Raw genomic sequence first — 17,762 nt, forward strand, 5'->3', positions numbered from 1 at the left:
TTGCTTTTTCCAAATATTGTTCTGTTTTCCCTTCTGATATCTGCTTTTGTTGGTATAATTTCTTGTAATATTCCTCAATTATTATTATTATTATTTTTTATTGAAAGAGTTTTAAAAAACAAAAACATTTTCCCCTTTTTTCCCCCCTCCCTCCCAAAAAAAAACCCACCCCTTCCTCCCTCCCTCCCCCCCCCCCGGCTTCCCGGGTCAATCACAAGGTATTGTTATACATAAACCAAACATAGAATAAAATTTTCCCTTCCAATCCAAATAACCACATCCAAAGCTTTTCATCTCCCAACCCCCTCCCCATTACATAAAATAACTTTCTAATTATTCAAAGGCAATCTGATATTTCTTAATCTGATATCTGTTTTGTAGATAATCAATCCATTTTTTCCATTCAATTAAATATCTTTCCTGCGTATTGTCTTTTAAAAACGCTGAGATTTTAGCCATCTCAGCCAAATTAATAACTTTCAATATCCATTCTTCTATTGTAGTATTTCTTCCAGTATTGTCCAATCAACAGTCTTGCTGCTGTTATTAAATTCAGAATCAATTTAGTCTCAATCCCTGTACAATCCGTTATAATTCCCAAAAGGAAAAATTGTGGCAGGAACTTTATCTTCTTCTTCAGTACATTTTGAATAATCCACCAAATTCTTATCCAAAAGACCTTAATTTTCTTGCAAGTCCACCAAATATGAAAATATGTAGCATCATCACAATCACACCTCCAACATTTCGCTTGGATATTAGGATACATACATGATAATTTTTGGGATCTATGCCATCTATAAAACATCTTATAAAATTTTCCTTAAATTCTGTGCTTGTGTAAACTTAACATTTCTAACCCAAATTTTCTCCCATGTTTCCAACATTATTGGTTCCTGAATATTCTGTGCCCATTTTATCATACAATCCTTTACCAAATCCTTTTCCGAATCTATTTCAAGCAACACATTATACAATCTCTTTATATGCTCCTGGGTCTGATTTCTAATTTGCTCTATTAAATTTTCCTCCTTTGCATTATACCAATTTTTTGATCTTCTTTCCATCTAGCACTTATTTGCCCATATTGAAACCAAGTATAATTCCTCCCTTCTTCATTTAATACCTGTAATGATTTTAATTGCAATCTACCTCCTTCAGCATACAAAAGTTCTTTATAAGTAATCATTTCCTGTTTCTGTTCTATATTTATATTCTCTATTGCATGTCTAGGGCTCGCCCATATAGGAATCTTGTATTCTAATTTATAGGAATATTTTTTCCAGACCCGCAAAAGAGCACTTCTCAACACATGATTCTTAAAAGCCCTATCCACTTTTTTCATAAAATAAGTACGCATGCCATCCATATAACAAGTCATAACCTTCTATATTCAAAATTCTTTCCTCTGTTAAGTTAAACCAGTCACTTATTACTGAAAGGGCTACTGCTTCATAATATAGTTTAAAGTTAGGCATTCTTAAACCACCTCTTTCCCGTGAGTCCTGTATTATTTTCATTTTAACCTCGCCTTTTTACCCTGCCATATAAATTTATTAATCCCAATCTGCCAATCTTCCAAATTTTTATCCTTTTTAATTATTGGTATCATCTGGAACAGAAACAAAATCTAGGTAACACATTCATTTTAATAGCAATCCTTCCCAATAGGGATAACTGCAATTTCTTCCAGACACTCATATATCATTCTGAACTTTTGCCATAGCAAGTCATAATTATTCTTATAAAGTTTCTTGTTCGATGAGCTAATATAGACCCCTAAGTATTTAACCTTTTTTACTACCTCAAATCCTGTCATTTCCTCTAGTTTTTGTTTCTGTTGTATAGACATATTTTTAATTATCACTTTTGTTTTATTCTGATTTATTTTAAATCCTGATACCTTTCCATATTTATCAATTACTTCCAACAAAATCTACTTGAATTTATAGGATTCGTAACGTAACTACTACATCATCTGCAAAAGCTCTAACTTTATACTCATATTGTCTAATCTTAATTCCTCTATTTTCATTAATTCTCGTATTTTATCTAATAATGGTTCCAGAGTCAAAACAAACAATAATGGTGATAAGGACATCCCTGTCTCGTTCCTTTCGCAATCTTAATAACTTCTGTCAAACTACCATTTATTATAATCTGTGCTGTTTGCTCTCCATAAATCGCTTTAATTATTCTAACAAAACAATCTCCAAATTGCATTTTCTCTATTAATTTAAATAAAAAATCCCAATGCAATCGATCAAAGGCTTTCTCTGCATCCAAAAAAATAAGTGCTGCTGAAGTATTCTTCTTTTCCAAATATTCCAATATATTAATAATCTGTCTAACATTATTCCTCATCTGCCTCCCTTTTATAAAACCAGATTGATCAGTATGAATTCTTTGTTGTAAAACTAACATTAATCTATTTGCTATTATTTTACAAAAATCTTATAATCATTATTTAAAAGTGAAATCGGCCTATAGTTACCAGGTTTAGAGCAATCTTGCTCCTCTTTTGGTATCAGTGAAATAAAGATGTTTTCCATGACGGGGTATTCCCACCCTAATTGTATCTGATTAAATAATTCTTTAAGTGGGCCTAATATTTCATCCTGTGTTTTTATAATAAGTTGCTGTAAGACCATCTGTACCAGGGTTTTCCCCATTTTAATTGTTTAATTGCCTCCACTATTTCTCCAGTAGCTATCGGCCGATTCAGCTCCTCCTCTGTTCTAATGTTAGAATATTAACCTTATAATCTTTCAAATAATCATAAATGTCCCTATTCAATATTTTGTCTTTTGCATATAGTGCAGTATAAAATTCTGAGAATGCCTTTTAATTTTATCCTGTTGATATATCTCTTTACCTTTATATTCTATTTTTGTATGACACGTGCTTTCTGTTTCTTCCTTAAGTATGCCAACCATCTCCCAGGTTTATTTGCATTACAAAAGGTATTATGTTTAGCATATTGTATATTCATTGCCACCTGGTCTGCCATTAACATATTAAATTGACTCTGTAATATTTGTATAGCCTCTTTAAGTTTGTGATCTTGTGGGTTTTGGATTAATAACTGTTGCTTCCTTTGAATTTCTTCTTCCAAATACCTACGCTGCCTTTGTTTATTATTCCTTTGCCTATTGTCCAAGTAAATCAATATCCCTCTAATAAACGCTTTGCTCGCCTCCCACACAGTTCCTATAGGTGTCCCTTTGTACATATTAAAATAAAAAAATTCTTTCAACTGTTTCTTACAATAAGTTACATTATCCTCATATCTAAACAGATTTTCATTCAACCTCCATGTTCTACCACCTTTTTTCCCTTGTAATAATTCCATCCACACTGGGCTATGGTCAGTTAAACACCTCGGAAATATCTTCATTTCTTCACCCTAGAAAGCAAGTCATTAGAAATTAAAATAAAATCAATACGTGAAAAGATTGATGCCTATCAGAAAAAAGTAAAATCTCTCTCATCTGGATTCCGTAACCTCCATATATCTCTAAACTCAAAGTCTTCCATCATTTCAAAAAAGGATTTTGGTAATTTTGCATGTATAGGTATCTTCTGGGAGGAGGTTCTCTTATCCCTTCTTGTATCAATTACTCCATTCCAGTCTCCTAATAAAATAAACGAACTATAATCCCAGAGGGTCAACCTCTCATGTAACATTTTGTAAAACTTTTCTTGTTGCTGATTAGGTGCATAAATACCTAAAAGCAAAGTCTTTTTTGCATCTATCACCAGTTCAATAGCAATAAATCTTCCTTGAATATCTGCCTCAATTAACTTAGCTGGTATATCCTTCCTGATATATACAACAATTCCATGCTTCTTTTCCAAAGCTGATGCAACAAAATGGTTACCCAATTTTGAATTAATTAAATATTTTTGGTCTGATAATTTTATATGTGTCTCTTGCAAACAAATCACATCATTTTTAAATTGTTTCAAGTAGTGAAATATTTTCCTTCTTTTCTGAGCTGAATTCAAGCCATTAACATTCCATGACAAGATTCTATTTGCCATTACTGGCCTCCTGAAGCTTTGAAGCAGACAACGGAAGCTCCTCCTCCGGTATCTTCCGTCTAGCTCCTCCCACAGCTTCCATACTGGGATCCTGACTTTTACTTTGAGACTGTTGCTCTTCTTTACGCGTAAGGGCCCTCTTGTCACCCTTAGCTCTTGTGGTTCCTCTAATACTGGCAGCAATGAAGGCTCTTGGATCACCACGCCTTCTTGAATCTCTTGAAGTTTTCTATCACTTCTATTTCGACTTTCAAAACTGTAGAAAGAAAATCCTTTGCCTTTAAAACAGTGTCAATTCTATATCTCCTTCCTTGATAGAATACTGTCAGTCCAACTGGCACCTCCCATCTGAATTGAATCTGATGTTTTTTAAGTTCTTGTGTAAAAAAAGCAAATTCCTTCCTATCTCTTAACATCTTTGAAGGAATCTCTTTCAACACCTTCAGCTCCTGTTCTCCAATTTTTAAAGTTGTCTGATATGAAACTTGCAGAATCTGATTTCTCATAGTCCTTTTCACAAAATAAACCACAATGTCCCGAGGAAGCTTTCTCTGTCTTGCAATCCAGGAATTAACTCTATATATTTTATCAATTTGGTAAGCTACCTCTTGGGGTTCCACTTCAATAAATTCAGCCAATGCTTCTGATATAATTTTTCTTAAGTCTTCTCCTCGCTCTTCTTGCATACCACGAATTCTAAGAGCTCCTTCCATAAGTTTATATTGTAATATCACAACCTGATCTTCATTTTGATCCACTTTTTTCTGAACACCTTTCATTTTGTCTTCTAAATGCTTATTTGACTGAGAGATCTGTTGCATTTCCACTTCCAATCCTCAATTTTTTACTCAGTCCTTGAACTGCCATGAGAATATCTTCTCTTATTTTTGCATTAAAATTCTCCATCATCTCTTTTTGCCTATCTTCAGAAAGTTTTAATTGTTCTTTCAATATTTCCTCAAGACTTGGTTCAGATCCCCTTCTTCCAGAAGGCTTTAAAGGTTTAGCTGCCATTCTGTCTTCAAAAGGATCGGGAGTTCAAACTTAATAACTTTCCTTCCCTCCTTTCAGTATAAAAAAACTCCGTTTGTAACAATCCACAAATAACGCTACTTTATCGTACTAAAAAATTTTACTTTCACTTTCAGACGCCATTTTAAAAGTCAATTAATCAAAGACAAAGAAAGGTTTCAAGTTTCAAAAAGGGAGTCGGTACTTGCCGTGCTGATTCTACATCAAAGATCGAACGCTTGTGAAATTCCCGTCTGCTTAGAAAATCAATCAATTTAATAAGTCCTTTTGAGCAGAAGCAACTTTCCCACTCCTTTTTCCTGATAAAAACAGGAGCGTGTTGAAGTTGGAGGGAGTGGAATTCGGTGGGGTCATAAATCCAGGAAAATTTGCTCTTAAGAGCAAACCCCCTGTCAGACCTGCCACTTTTCCACAACTCTGATAACCCTCTTTCGCCCGGAGGGTATGCTAAGATCAGTGAACAGTGATTTTTTTTCTGTTTCACTGACTTTTACCATCTTCTAACACGGAGTGCTCTGTTAGAGCACCCAGCAGGAGGGTAACGTCACTGGAGCCCAATTATTTTTTTTTATTTTTTATTTTTTATTTATTATAATCTGAGCTGTTTGCGCTCCATAAATCGCTTTAATTATTTTAATGAAACAATCTCCAAATTGCATTTTCTCTATTAATTTAAATAAAAAATCCCAATGTAATCGATCAAAGGCCTTCTCCGCATCCAAAAAAATAAGTGTTACTGAAGTATTCTTCTTTAGGAAACTACAGCCACCTATCTCCACAACCCCCATCTCAGACACACCAACAACAGCCAAGCCTCCTACAACTGACCCCATTTCATTGGGTTCACAACCCCTAGTGATCACAGAAAAAGAAGTGCAGGACCTATTTCACAGACAAAAGCCAGGAAAAGCTCCAGGCCCAGACAAGATAACTCCTTCTTGCTTAAAAGTCTGTGCTGACCAATTGGCCCCCATCTTCACCCATATAAATAAATCACTAGAGATGTGTTATGTTCCTTCTTGCTTCAAACGCTCTACCATCATCCCAGTGCCGAAGAAGCCCACCATCAAGGAACTGAATGACTACAGACCAGTTGCTCTAACATCTGTAGTCATGAAAACCTTTGAAAGGCTAGTGCTTTCCTACTTGAAAACCATCACGGATCCGCTGTTAGACCCCTAACATACCGAGCAAACAGTTCAACAGATGATGCTGTTAATATGGCTCTGCAATACATCCTACAGCATCTTGAGTCTCCAAAGACCTATGCAAGGGTCCTTTTTGTAGACTTTAGTTAGCATTCAATACCATCATTCCAGACATTCTTCTAACTAAGCTAAACCAGCTACAGGTACCGGAACAGACTTGTAAGTGGATCACAAGCTTCCTAACAAACAGGAAGCAGCAGGTGAAGCTAAGCAAGATCACATCAAATACCTGTACAATTAGCACAGGGGCCCCCCCACAAGGCTGTGTGCTCTCCCCACTTCTCTCTGTATACCAATGACTGCATCTCCAATGATCCATCTGTTAAGCTACTGAAGTTCGCAGATGACACAACAGTGATTGGTCTCATTCGAGACAATGACGAATCCGCATATAGATGAGAGGTCGAATGACTAGCCTTGTGGTGCAACCAAAACAATCTGGAACTGAACACACTCAAAACCGTAGAAATGGTGGTAGACTTTAGGAGAAACCCTTCCATACTTCCACCTCTCACAATACTAGACAACACAGTATCAACAGTAGAAACCTTCAAATTTCTAGGTTCTATCATATCGCAAGATCTAAAATGGACAGCTAACATCAAAAACATCATTAAAAAAGGACAGCAAAGAATGTTCTTTCTGCGCGAACTCAGAAAGCTCAAACTGCCCAAGGGCTACTGATCCAGTTCTACAGAGGAATTATTGAGTCTGTCATTTGCACCTCTATAACTGTCTGGTTTGGTTCTGCAACCCAACAAGAAAGACACAGACTTCAGAGGATAATTAAAACTGCAGAAAAAATAATTGTTACCAACCTGCCTTCCATTGAAGACCTGTATACTGCACGAATCAAGAAGAGGGCCGTGAAAATATTTACAGATTCCTCACATCCTGGACATAAACTGTTTCAACTCCTACCATCAAAACGATGCTATAGAGCATTGCACACCAGAACAACTAGACACAAGAACAGTTTTTTCCCGAAGGCCGTCACTCTGCTAAACAAATAATTCCCTCAACAATGTCAAACAATTTACTAAATCTACACTACTATTAATCTTCTCATTGTTTTCATCACCAATCTCTTTCCACTTATGACTGTATGATTATAACTTTTTATTACTATCACTAAGGGTTAAATTGCAACCTATGACCATCATTTGTGTTGTAAATGTTGTACCTTTGATGAAGGTATTTTTTTTCTTTCTTTTTCTTTTTCTTTTTCTTTTCTTTTATGTACACTGAGAGTATATGCACCAAAACAAATTCCTTGTGTGTCCAATCACACTTGGCCAATAAATTCTATTCTATTTCTATTTATAACAGAAAAATTCAATACTTTCCTTTTCAGATAGTGAAAGTGTTATTACTTACAATACATAAAAAGAAAACTTCAATTCTCACTGAAAATTCACCAAAAATTCAGAAAAATTGTAGGGAGACCACCTTGACACGTGTGTCCAGACTGAATGGACTGAGTTAAAGGCTGGGGTACCCTGGCAACAGAGGCGGAGCTTAACAACTTTGCAGACTCAGTCCTCCAGCTGAACACACAAAGTCAACCCATCCTGGATGCTGTTTCCACCTTGAGGGAGAATAAGTGCTTTCAATAGGTGCATTTTCAATATAGAATAGCTATTAATGAATTGTCTGTAGCTACTTAAAATATCCTTAGGGACTTGTTCTCAAAGCATTAAGGCATTAGGGAAGTTACCCATTCAAAGTAAGGAATATCGCAATAGGTGTTGTGGATAGTCAAGAATAAAGTTCTAAACCATGGTTTTCCAATGGTTGGAAAATAGAAAGCTGAGCAAAATCAAATTGTATAGATTTGCTTTCGCTTTTATGCATGGTTTCAATATTTTAAAAAGCTTCTAGAAATTCCTCTTAGCTTTGAGATGTATTTTGTAGAATTGTTTTCCCTGCATCTAGAATTGAACAATTTTGAAAACAAAATCACACATTAATTAAATAACATTTTACTATCCTTAAAAGAAGGGTAGAAAGAAAATCAGATGGCTGTTGAATTGCAGAGTATGAAGAATAAGCACACTGCTAATGAAATTGACCTATCAGCTTCAGCTTTGTCCAGTCCAGTGGACTTTAGGAAAGCTATAGGGATAATTTGGGAGGTTTTAACTCTCTGTCTCACTATTCTTTTTATAGATGTGCACAAGTCACCAATGCCTCCGTAAGCTTTAGCTATAGTTGGCAGGAACTGAAATTGCTTTACACTATTTTCTAATGGGTAGTATACTGGCAAGATAAAATCATTAATTGGAAATTATAGCTTGTGGTTGTTCCAGTGTTCCATCTCTAAAAGAATTTAGAAATGTTTAAAGTATCTGCATTCCATATATAATTGGGTGACATTATTCAATTGTCTTGCCATCTATTTGCAGATGAACTAAAAGGTTATGGACCAATTTTTGAAGAGCAACCCATTGATACGGTATACCCAGAAGAGTCTCCAGATGCAAAAGTGTCAATGAACTGCAGAGCCAGAGGAATCCCTACACCTACTTACAAGTAACTAGGATTGCTTTCTTAATGCTATATTAATAATACTAATTGTACTAATTCAGTTTAGATCTGAGATTTGGTCCAAAAATGCAACTGTGATGGAAAACTCTAGCAAGTTTGGAAAAGTCAGTTTACTAACAACTGCAGAAAGCTTCTTTTTTTAAAAAAATTATTTATTTTTAAACATAAAATAAAAAAACCTCATCAAATCTATTCCATTACAACATGCTGTAAGGGTGTTAACATAACTTCCTGTGCATTCACAAAATAATCATCACTTTCATACATATATCTTATACTCATTTTTCCTAACATATCTTTCCATTTAACCAATTATAGAATAAATCCCATATTTTATAATATTGTTTATCTTCTTGTTCTCTAATTTCAAATGTTAATTTACTCATCTCTGCACATTCCAACATTTTTCTAATTATTTCATCTTGCAAAGGTAACTTTTCATTTTTCCAATTTTTTGCAAATACACTCCTAGCTGCTGTAGTAATATTCACAATCAAATATTTTATATCTCTAATATATATCTCCGGTATAATTCCCAATAGAAAGATTTCTGGCTTAAGTCAATATGCTTTTTAATCATTTTTTCCAGCCACATGTGTATTTTAGTCCAATATCTTTTAGCTTCAATGCATGTCCACCACAAGTAGTAATATGATCCAGGTATCTGATGACATTTAATAATAATAATAATAATAATAATAATAATAATAATAATAATAATAATAATAATAATAATAATAATAATAATAATAATTTAATTTGTATACTGCCCTTCTCCCGAAGGACTCAGGGCGGTGCACAGCAGAATAAAATACAAAAAGTACACATACAATACTAAGAACAACCCTTAAAAAACTTATTCAATTGGCCACATTTAAATAAAATATTTCCCTATAAAATTTACAGAAATTTAAAACCCATAAAATCAATTTAAAATTTTAAAAATTCAAGCCAGTCCAGCAAGATGGAATAAATAAGTTTTAAGTTCGCGGCGAACGGTCCTAAGGTCAGGTAATTGTCGAAGTCCAGGGGGAAGTTCGTTCCACAGGGTAGGAGCCCCCACAGAGAAGGCCCTCCCCCTGGCGGCCGCCAGTCGACATTGCTTGGCTAACGGCACCCTAAGGAGTCCCTCTCTGTGAGAACGCACCGGTCGCTGGGAGATAGATGATGGCAGTAGACGGTCCCGTAGATATCCCGGTCCTAAGCCATGGAGCGCTTTAAAGGTAGTAACCAACACCTTGAAGCGCACCCGGAAGACAACAGGCAGGCATTGCAGTCTGCGCAGGATAGGTGTTACATGTGTCAGGCCTGGAAACCATACTAGACTTTAGGGTTCCAGACGCTGCCACATTTTTCCCCTGAGGGGAAGAAGGGGGGTTGAGGGGTATGGTAACATTCTTCAAGCGGTCAAGGTCGGATGATGTTCACATCTGTAGGAAGAGTGGCGAGAAGATATTCGAATGAACTGGGAGAACGTGGGACCATGTGACCATCAAAGGGGTCGGGGGTGGGACTCTTGGGGTTTGTATAACTGGGAAAAGAATCTGGAAGTTCAGTTTTGGAATTTCACTCATCGTGTGCCAGTTTCCTCATGCTAGTAAAGAACTCTGAAAAACAATGGCTTCTGAGTTTTTTTATGCAGAAGAGGTTTTTCTGGAACCTTGACAACATGGGAGCTCCGAACTGCTCCCTTAATAACCCGCGCAGCCGCATTCTGGACTAACTGGAGTCTCCGGGTGCTCTTCAAGGGGAGCCCCTTGTAGAGAGCATTGCAATAGTCCAAGCGAGAGGTAACGAGAGCATGAGTGACCGTGCATAGGGCATCCCGGTCCAGGAAGGGACGCAACTGGTGGATCAGGCGAACCTGATAAAAAGCTCTCCTGGAGACGGTCGTCAAATGGTCTTCGAAAGACAATCGCCCATCCAGGAGCACGCCCAAGTTGCGCACCCTTTCCATCGGGGCCAATGACTCGCCCCCAACAGACAGCCGCAACTGCAGCTGACTGTACCGGGGTGCCGGCATCTACAGCCACTCTGTCTTGGAGGGATTAAGCTTGAGCCTGTTCCTCCCCATCCAGACCCGTACGGCTTCCAAACACCGGGACAGTACTTCGATTGGCCTGGGGTGGAAAAGTACAGCTGCGTGTCATCAGCGTACAGTTGGTATCTCACCCCAAAACCACTGATGATCTCACCCAGCGGCTTCATATAGATGTTGAACAGGAGAGGCGAGAGAATCGATCCCTGCGGCACCCCACACATGAGGCACCTCGGAGTCGATCTCTGCCCCCCTGTCAACACCGTCTGCGTCCGGTCAGAGAGGTAGGAGGAGAACCACCGATAAACGGTGCCTCCCACTCCCAAACCCTCCAACCGGCGCAGCAGGATACCATGGTCGATGGTATCGAAAGCCGCTGAGAGGTCTAATAGGACCAGGGCAGAGGAGTAACCCTTATCCCTGGCCCTCCAGAGATCCAACATTTTCCAACATTTTTCAGATTTGTCCTTAGACATTCTAGCAATTCTTGTCGGGGGTAGATGCCACCTGTAAAACATCTTATACAAATTCTCTTTAGATGTTGTCAACATCGTCATTTTATAATTATACATCCACAATTTCTGCCAGTCATCTAGATCTATCCCATGACCAAAATTCCTCCCCCAAACAATCACTGTCTCTTTAACATGTTCTTCCTCTAACTTCACCTCTAGTAAGTATCCATATAGTTTCTTTATCAGGTTGTCATCTGAACCTGTTAAAATCTCATCAAAGCTCGTTAGGTTATTATAAAAGCCTTCAACTGCAGAAAGATTAATGATTTAGTTCCAAGGTTTTGTTACTTTTTCAGAAAGGACATTTTAATTTACAGCCACCTATATCATTGCTATGTGAGTAGCAATGCAAAGTAGCACACAAAGTCAATTGGGAAGTTTGCAGGAAGTCAGAAGTCATGTAAGAGCCACACTTAATAATGCACAGTCTTCACTTAACTAAAAGTAATTGGGGACTGCCATAACTGCTGTTGCTAACTCGTATGGTCAAATATCATGCTTTATGATTGCTTTGTTTAGCAATGGAAAGCACTAATTGTTATTACTAAGTGAGTCCTACCTGTATATTATTTTTAGCAAATAAAAGTCTACTGTAAAAATAAATAGAAAACAAATGGTAAGAGATGAGCAGTGCTGAAATCAATCTGCCTTGGTACAATTGTTATTTTTTTCTTTTTTAACATTTATAAATAACAGTACATTAGAAATTATAAGAAGTATTAAGCTCAAAGATTGAAACCTTTTTCATATGAGGAAGTAATTCAGTTGCATTTTATTTCTGTTTATCAATTTGTCAGATCCACCAGCTTCGCCTTGATGCCTTGCTGACATTCTGCCATCAATTGGGAAAGGTGGGGAGGGGGGCCCCGGCGGACAAATGGGCCATAAAGCTGTATACCTTTATTATGAGAAATTGGAGGAGGGAAATTGACAGTTGAGGAAGAACAGAGGGTTCTCCCTAGAGCTGGCTCGAGAGCATCCAGGAATGGGTAGTAACTCTATCTTCTGCATGGAGACTGAGCACATGATCTTTTTTTTTTATAAAAGTTTTTATTTTTCCATAGCAACAATAAAAAAACACATTCTCATCAAACAATTACAATGTGCTGAATGGGTGTTTACATATCTTCTTGTGCAATCTCCACTTAAACATCTCTTTCATCTCATATCTTATATTGTCTTTTCTAACATATCTTCCCTTCTAACCAATGGTAAAATAAATTCCATATTTCATAATATTGCTTATCTTCTTGATCTCTAATTTCAAATGTCAATTTACTCATCTCTGCACATTCCATCATCTTCCTAATTATTTCGTCTTGCAAAGGTAATTTCTCATTTTTCCAGTTTTTAGCAAACAAAATCCTGGCTGCTGTAATAATATTCACAATCAAATATTTTACATCTCTAGTATATATCTCAGGAATAATTCCCAACAGAAAGACTTCTGGTTTAAAATCTATATATTTTTTAATCATTTTCTCCAACCACATGTGTATGTATTTATTTATTTATTTATTTTATTTTATTAAATTTTTATACCGCCCTTCTCCCGAAGGACTCAGGGCGGTGTACAGCCAAAGTAAAAACAAAGATATATACAGTTTAAAACAACAATTAAAAAGAGCAAATTTTAAAGGCTGATTATTAAAATTTAAATTAAAAAGTTAAAAAATATTAAAAACCCAATTAAAATACATCACTAATTATGCCAGTCCCGCTTTAATGAATAAATATGTTTTGAGCTCACGACGGAAGGTCCGAAGATCGGGCACTTGACGAGACCGGGGAAGTTCGCTCCAGAGCGCCACTGCCCCCACAGAGAAGGCCCTACTCCTGGGGCCGCCAGCCGACACTGTTTGGCGGACGGCACCTGAGGAGACCCTCTCTGTGCGAGCGCACGGGTCGGTGGGAGGCAAAAGGTAACAGCAGGCGGTCTCGTAAGTACCGGGTCCTAAGCCATGGAGCGCTTTAAAGATAGTTACCAAAATCTTGAAGCGCACCCGAAAGACCACAGGAAGCCAGTGCAAGCTACGGAGCAGCGATGTCACGTGGGAGCCACGAGCGGCTCCCATTACTACTCGCGCAGCCGCATTCTGGACTAGCTGCAGCCTCCGGGTGCACCTCAAGGGCAGCCCCATGTAGAGAGCATTGCAATAATCCAGCCTAGACGTAACCAGAGCGTGAGTGACCGTGCATAAGGCATCCCGATCAAGGAAGGACGCAACTGGCGAACCAGGCGAACCTGGTAAAGGCTCTCCTGGCGACGGCCGCCAGGTGTTCATCAAAGACAGCCGTCCGTCCAGGAGGACACCCAAGTTGCGAACCGCCTCCTTTGGGGCCACTAACTCGCCCCAACAGTCAGCTGCGGATGCAGCTGACTGTACCGGGATGCCGCATCCACAGCCACTCCGCCTTGGAGGGATTGAGCTTGAGTCTGTTTCTCCCCATCCAGACCCGTACAGCTTCCAGGCACCGGGACAGCACTTCGACCGCCGCTGGGGTGGTCCGGGTGGAAAAGTACAGCTGAGTATCATCAGCGCATAGATGATAACTCACCCCAAACCACTGATGACCTCACCCAGCGGTTTCATATAGATGTTGAACAGGGTGGGCGAGAATCGACCCTGAGGCACCCCACAAGTGAGGCGCCTGAGGACGACCTCTGCCCCCTGTCAACACCGTCTGCGACCGGTCAGAGAGATAGGAGGAGAACCACCGATAAACGGTGCCCCCACTCCCAATCCTCCAACCGCGCAGCAGGATACCATGGTCGATGGTATCGAAAGCCGCTGAGAGATCTAATAGGACCAAGGCAGAGGAGCAACCCCTGTCCCTGGCCCTCCAGAGGTCATCCACCAACGCGACCAAAGCCGCCTCCGTATAACCGGTCGGAAGCCGGACTGGAACGGGTCCAGATAGACAGTTTCCTCCAGGTGCCGGGGAGCTGCCATGCAACCACATTTCAACAACCTTCGCCACAAAGCGAAGGTTGAGACTGGACGATAATTACTCAAAATAGCTGGGTCCAGGAAGGCTTTGAGGAGAGGTCTCACCACCGCCTCCTTCAAGGCGGGAAAACCCTTCCATCAAAGAAGCATTTATAATCCCTGAGCCAGCCTCGTGTCACTTCCTGAGCAGCCAGCACTAACCAGGAAGGGCACGGGTCCAGTAAACATGTAGTTGCATGTAACCTCCCAGCAACCTGTCCATGTCCTCGGAGCCACAGAATCAAACTCATCCCAAATAACCTCAACAAGACGTGTCTCTGTCGTCCCGGCTGGATCATCGCAATCTTGGTCCAAACTATCCCGAAGCTGAACGATTTTATCGTATAGATAACCGTTAAACTCTCAGCTCGTCCCTGTAGGTCATCCCGTCCTCTTGATGGAGGAGGAACGGGTCACCAAACAGGGCGGCCGGGCGGTTATCTGCCGATGCAATGAGGGTGGAAACGAGACGCCGCCTCCTCATTGCCACCAGGTAGGTCCTAGTAAAGGACCTCACTAGTGTCCGATCAGCCTCGGAACGGCTAGACCTCCAAACACTCTCCAGGCGTCTTCTCCGGCGTTTCATCTCTCTCAGCTCCTCGGAAAACCAGGGAGCCAATTGAGATCTACGCCGGTCAGAGGTCGCAAAGGCACGACACGGTCCAAAGCCCCAGCCGCGCCCGCTCCCAGGCCGCAACCAGTTCTTCAGTCGTGCCGTGGGTAAGATCCTCAGGAAGCGCCCAAGCTCCGCCAGGAACCTCTCCGGGTCCATCAGGCGCCTGGGACGGAACCAACGCATTGGCTCCGCCTCCCGCGGTGGTGAGCAGCGGTCTGAAAGTCTAGGCGAAGAAGAAAATGATCTGACCATGACACCGGTTCTTTCACTAAATCTCCTAAATCCAGATCATTTACCCACTGACCAGAGATAAAAATCAAGTCTAGCGCGCCTCCCCCAATGTGTGTAGGGCCATCAGTTACTTGAATCAGGTCCAAGGCCGTCATGGAGGCCTGGAACTCCTGAACCACCGTCGACGACAAGCCGGCAGATGGCAGGTTGAAATCCCCCAAGACCAGTAGTCTGGGGATCTCCACCGCCACGCCAGCAAGCACCTCTAGCAGTTCAGGTAGGGCTGTAGTCACGCAGCAAGGAGCCAGGTACGTGATCAACAGCCCCATCTGATTCCGGTGGCCCCACTTCACAAGGAGGGATTCACAGCCAGCTATCTGAGGAACAGTGGACTCCCTCGGCTCCAGACTTTCTTTAATCACAACCGCCACCCCCCCACCCCTACCTTGGGTCCTCGGCTGATGGAATGCACGGAAACCCGGATGTCCAGTATCTTTTTGCTTCAATGCATGTCCACCACATATGGTAATATGATCCAGGTGTCTGTGACACTTCCAGCATTTTTCAGATTTATCCTTGAACATTCTGGCAATTCTTGTCGAGGGTAGATGCCACCTGTAAAACATCTTTTTTTTAAAAAAAATATATTTTTATTACAATTTATTTTTTCATAACAATTGTACACATTCAACAGAGCTGTGACATAATTGTATATTTCGGATCTACCTTCCATATAATTTCTATATACATTATATACATCTAATCATCAATAGCCTTATATATATTTTGTTTTCTATTTCTATTGATTGTCCATGTGTACCAGTTTTCCCAGACTACATAGTATTCTGAATCTTCTTTTTCTTGTAATTCTATGGTAAGCCTGTCCATTTCTGCACAGTCATATATTTTTTGGATAATCAGACTCTCTGGTGGTATGTTACTAAGTTTCCAATATTGTGCGAAAGCAATCCTTGCCGCTGCTGGAATGTGCAAAATCAAGTATCTTGTTTTTTTATCTAATTTTGTCTTAAACATTCCCAAAAGAAATGTTTCTGGATTCAATTCAATTTGGCATTTTGTTACATCCCGTAACCATCCCTGTATCTTAATCCAGTACTTTTTCGCTTCGGGGCACATCCACCAGGCATGAAAGAAGGTACCTTGATGTTGATTACATTTCCAGCACTTTGGACTTAGGTTCAGGTACATTTTGGCCAACCTATCTGGCGCTAGGTGCCAGCGGTAAAGCATTTTATATTGATTTTCTTTGTAAGCAGTAGATTTGGTTAATTTTAAATTTTTATTCCAAATTAATTCCCAATTATCTAAATCTATATTGTGCCCTATATTCTTTGCCCATGCAATCATCAGTTCTTTCACCACCTCTTCCATTCTATCAAACTCTAGTAGGTATTTATATAATTTAGATATTAATTTTCCTTCTGGGCCTATCAATAATTTGTCTAGTTGGTTTGGTTCCAAATCAGTTCCAAATTCTTCCATGTCTTTCTTATATCTGGATTGCAATTGTAAATATGGCCACCAATCTATTGATATTCCCTGTTCCTTTAATGTCTGAATGTTTTTAAGTTTTCCCTGTTTGTCTAATATTTCCGAATATCTTGGCATCTTACTTATTTATATCTAGTGTATTGGGGTGGATCATCGCCTCCATAGTGGATAACCAGCCACGAATTTTCATATAGTGTTTTTTCCTTATGTTTTGCCAATTCCGTACCAATGCATCTCTTATTCCATGTCTGTAAAAATATGAATGTGTCTTGCTTCCTTTATCCCACCCCTTTTGTAAGTCATGGCCTTCCAATGCTATAATTCTTCTATTATTTAAATTGACCCATTCCCTTATCCAAACCAAATATGCCGCCTTGTGGTAAAGTTCCCATGCTGGAAGTCCAAAGCCACCCCTATCTCTACTATCTTGAAGAGTAGATAATTTAATTCTTGCCTTTTTTCCTACCCAGACAAATTTTGTGGTAATTTTATTAAGTTCTCCAAAGAATTTTCTGTCTAATAATATGGGGACTGTCTGGAATAAGTATAGCAATTTAGGTAGGACATTCATCTTAATAACTGCTATCCTACCTAAAAGTGATAGTTGTAACCTCCCCCATCTTTCCAAATTGATCTTTAATTTTTGAGCTAAAGCCATATAGTTGTTCTCTTTAAGTGATGAACATTTTGCTGTTAGCCATATCCCCAAATATTTGGTTTTTTTTACAATTTGTAAACCCATTTCCTTTTCCAATTTTTCCTTCTGTTTGGTTATTAAATTTTTAACTATCATTTTAGTTTTCCCTTTATTGATTTTAAGTCCAGACGCTTCCCCATATCTTTCTATTTCTTGTATTAGAGTGAGACCAGATTCCAAAGGCTCTTCATATCATCCGCAAAGGCCTGTACTTTAAACTCTTCTCCTTTAACTTTTGTTCCTTTTATTCCTCGGTTTGCTCTTATGCTATTTAGAAATACTTCTAATGTTAGGATAAAAAGAAGTGGTGACAGTGAACATCCTTGGCGTAC

At 39.3% G+C, this 17,762-nt stretch overlaps 1 protein-coding gene across 2 annotated transcripts in view; it reads left to right on the top strand.

Annotated features, from left to right (window-relative positions):
- Positions 1-17,762, top strand: part of CNTN1 (contactin 1) — a 423,340-nt gene that overhangs the window by 212,095 nt on the left and 193,483 nt on the right. For both annotated transcript variants that reach the window (XM_058191827.1, XM_058191828.1), the window contains exon 5: positions 8,690-8,816. In XM_058191827.1, the coding sequence (XP_058047810.1) occupies positions 8,690-8,816 (127 nt within the window). The remainder of the gene's footprint in view (positions 1-8,689; positions 8,817-17,762) is intronic.

This window comes from Ahaetulla prasina, chromosome 7, assembly GCF_028640845.1.
Source record: "Ahaetulla prasina isolate Xishuangbanna chromosome 7, ASM2864084v1, whole genome shotgun sequence".
Classification (NCBI taxonomy): Eukaryota; Metazoa; Chordata; class Lepidosauria; order Squamata; family Colubridae; genus Ahaetulla; species Ahaetulla prasina.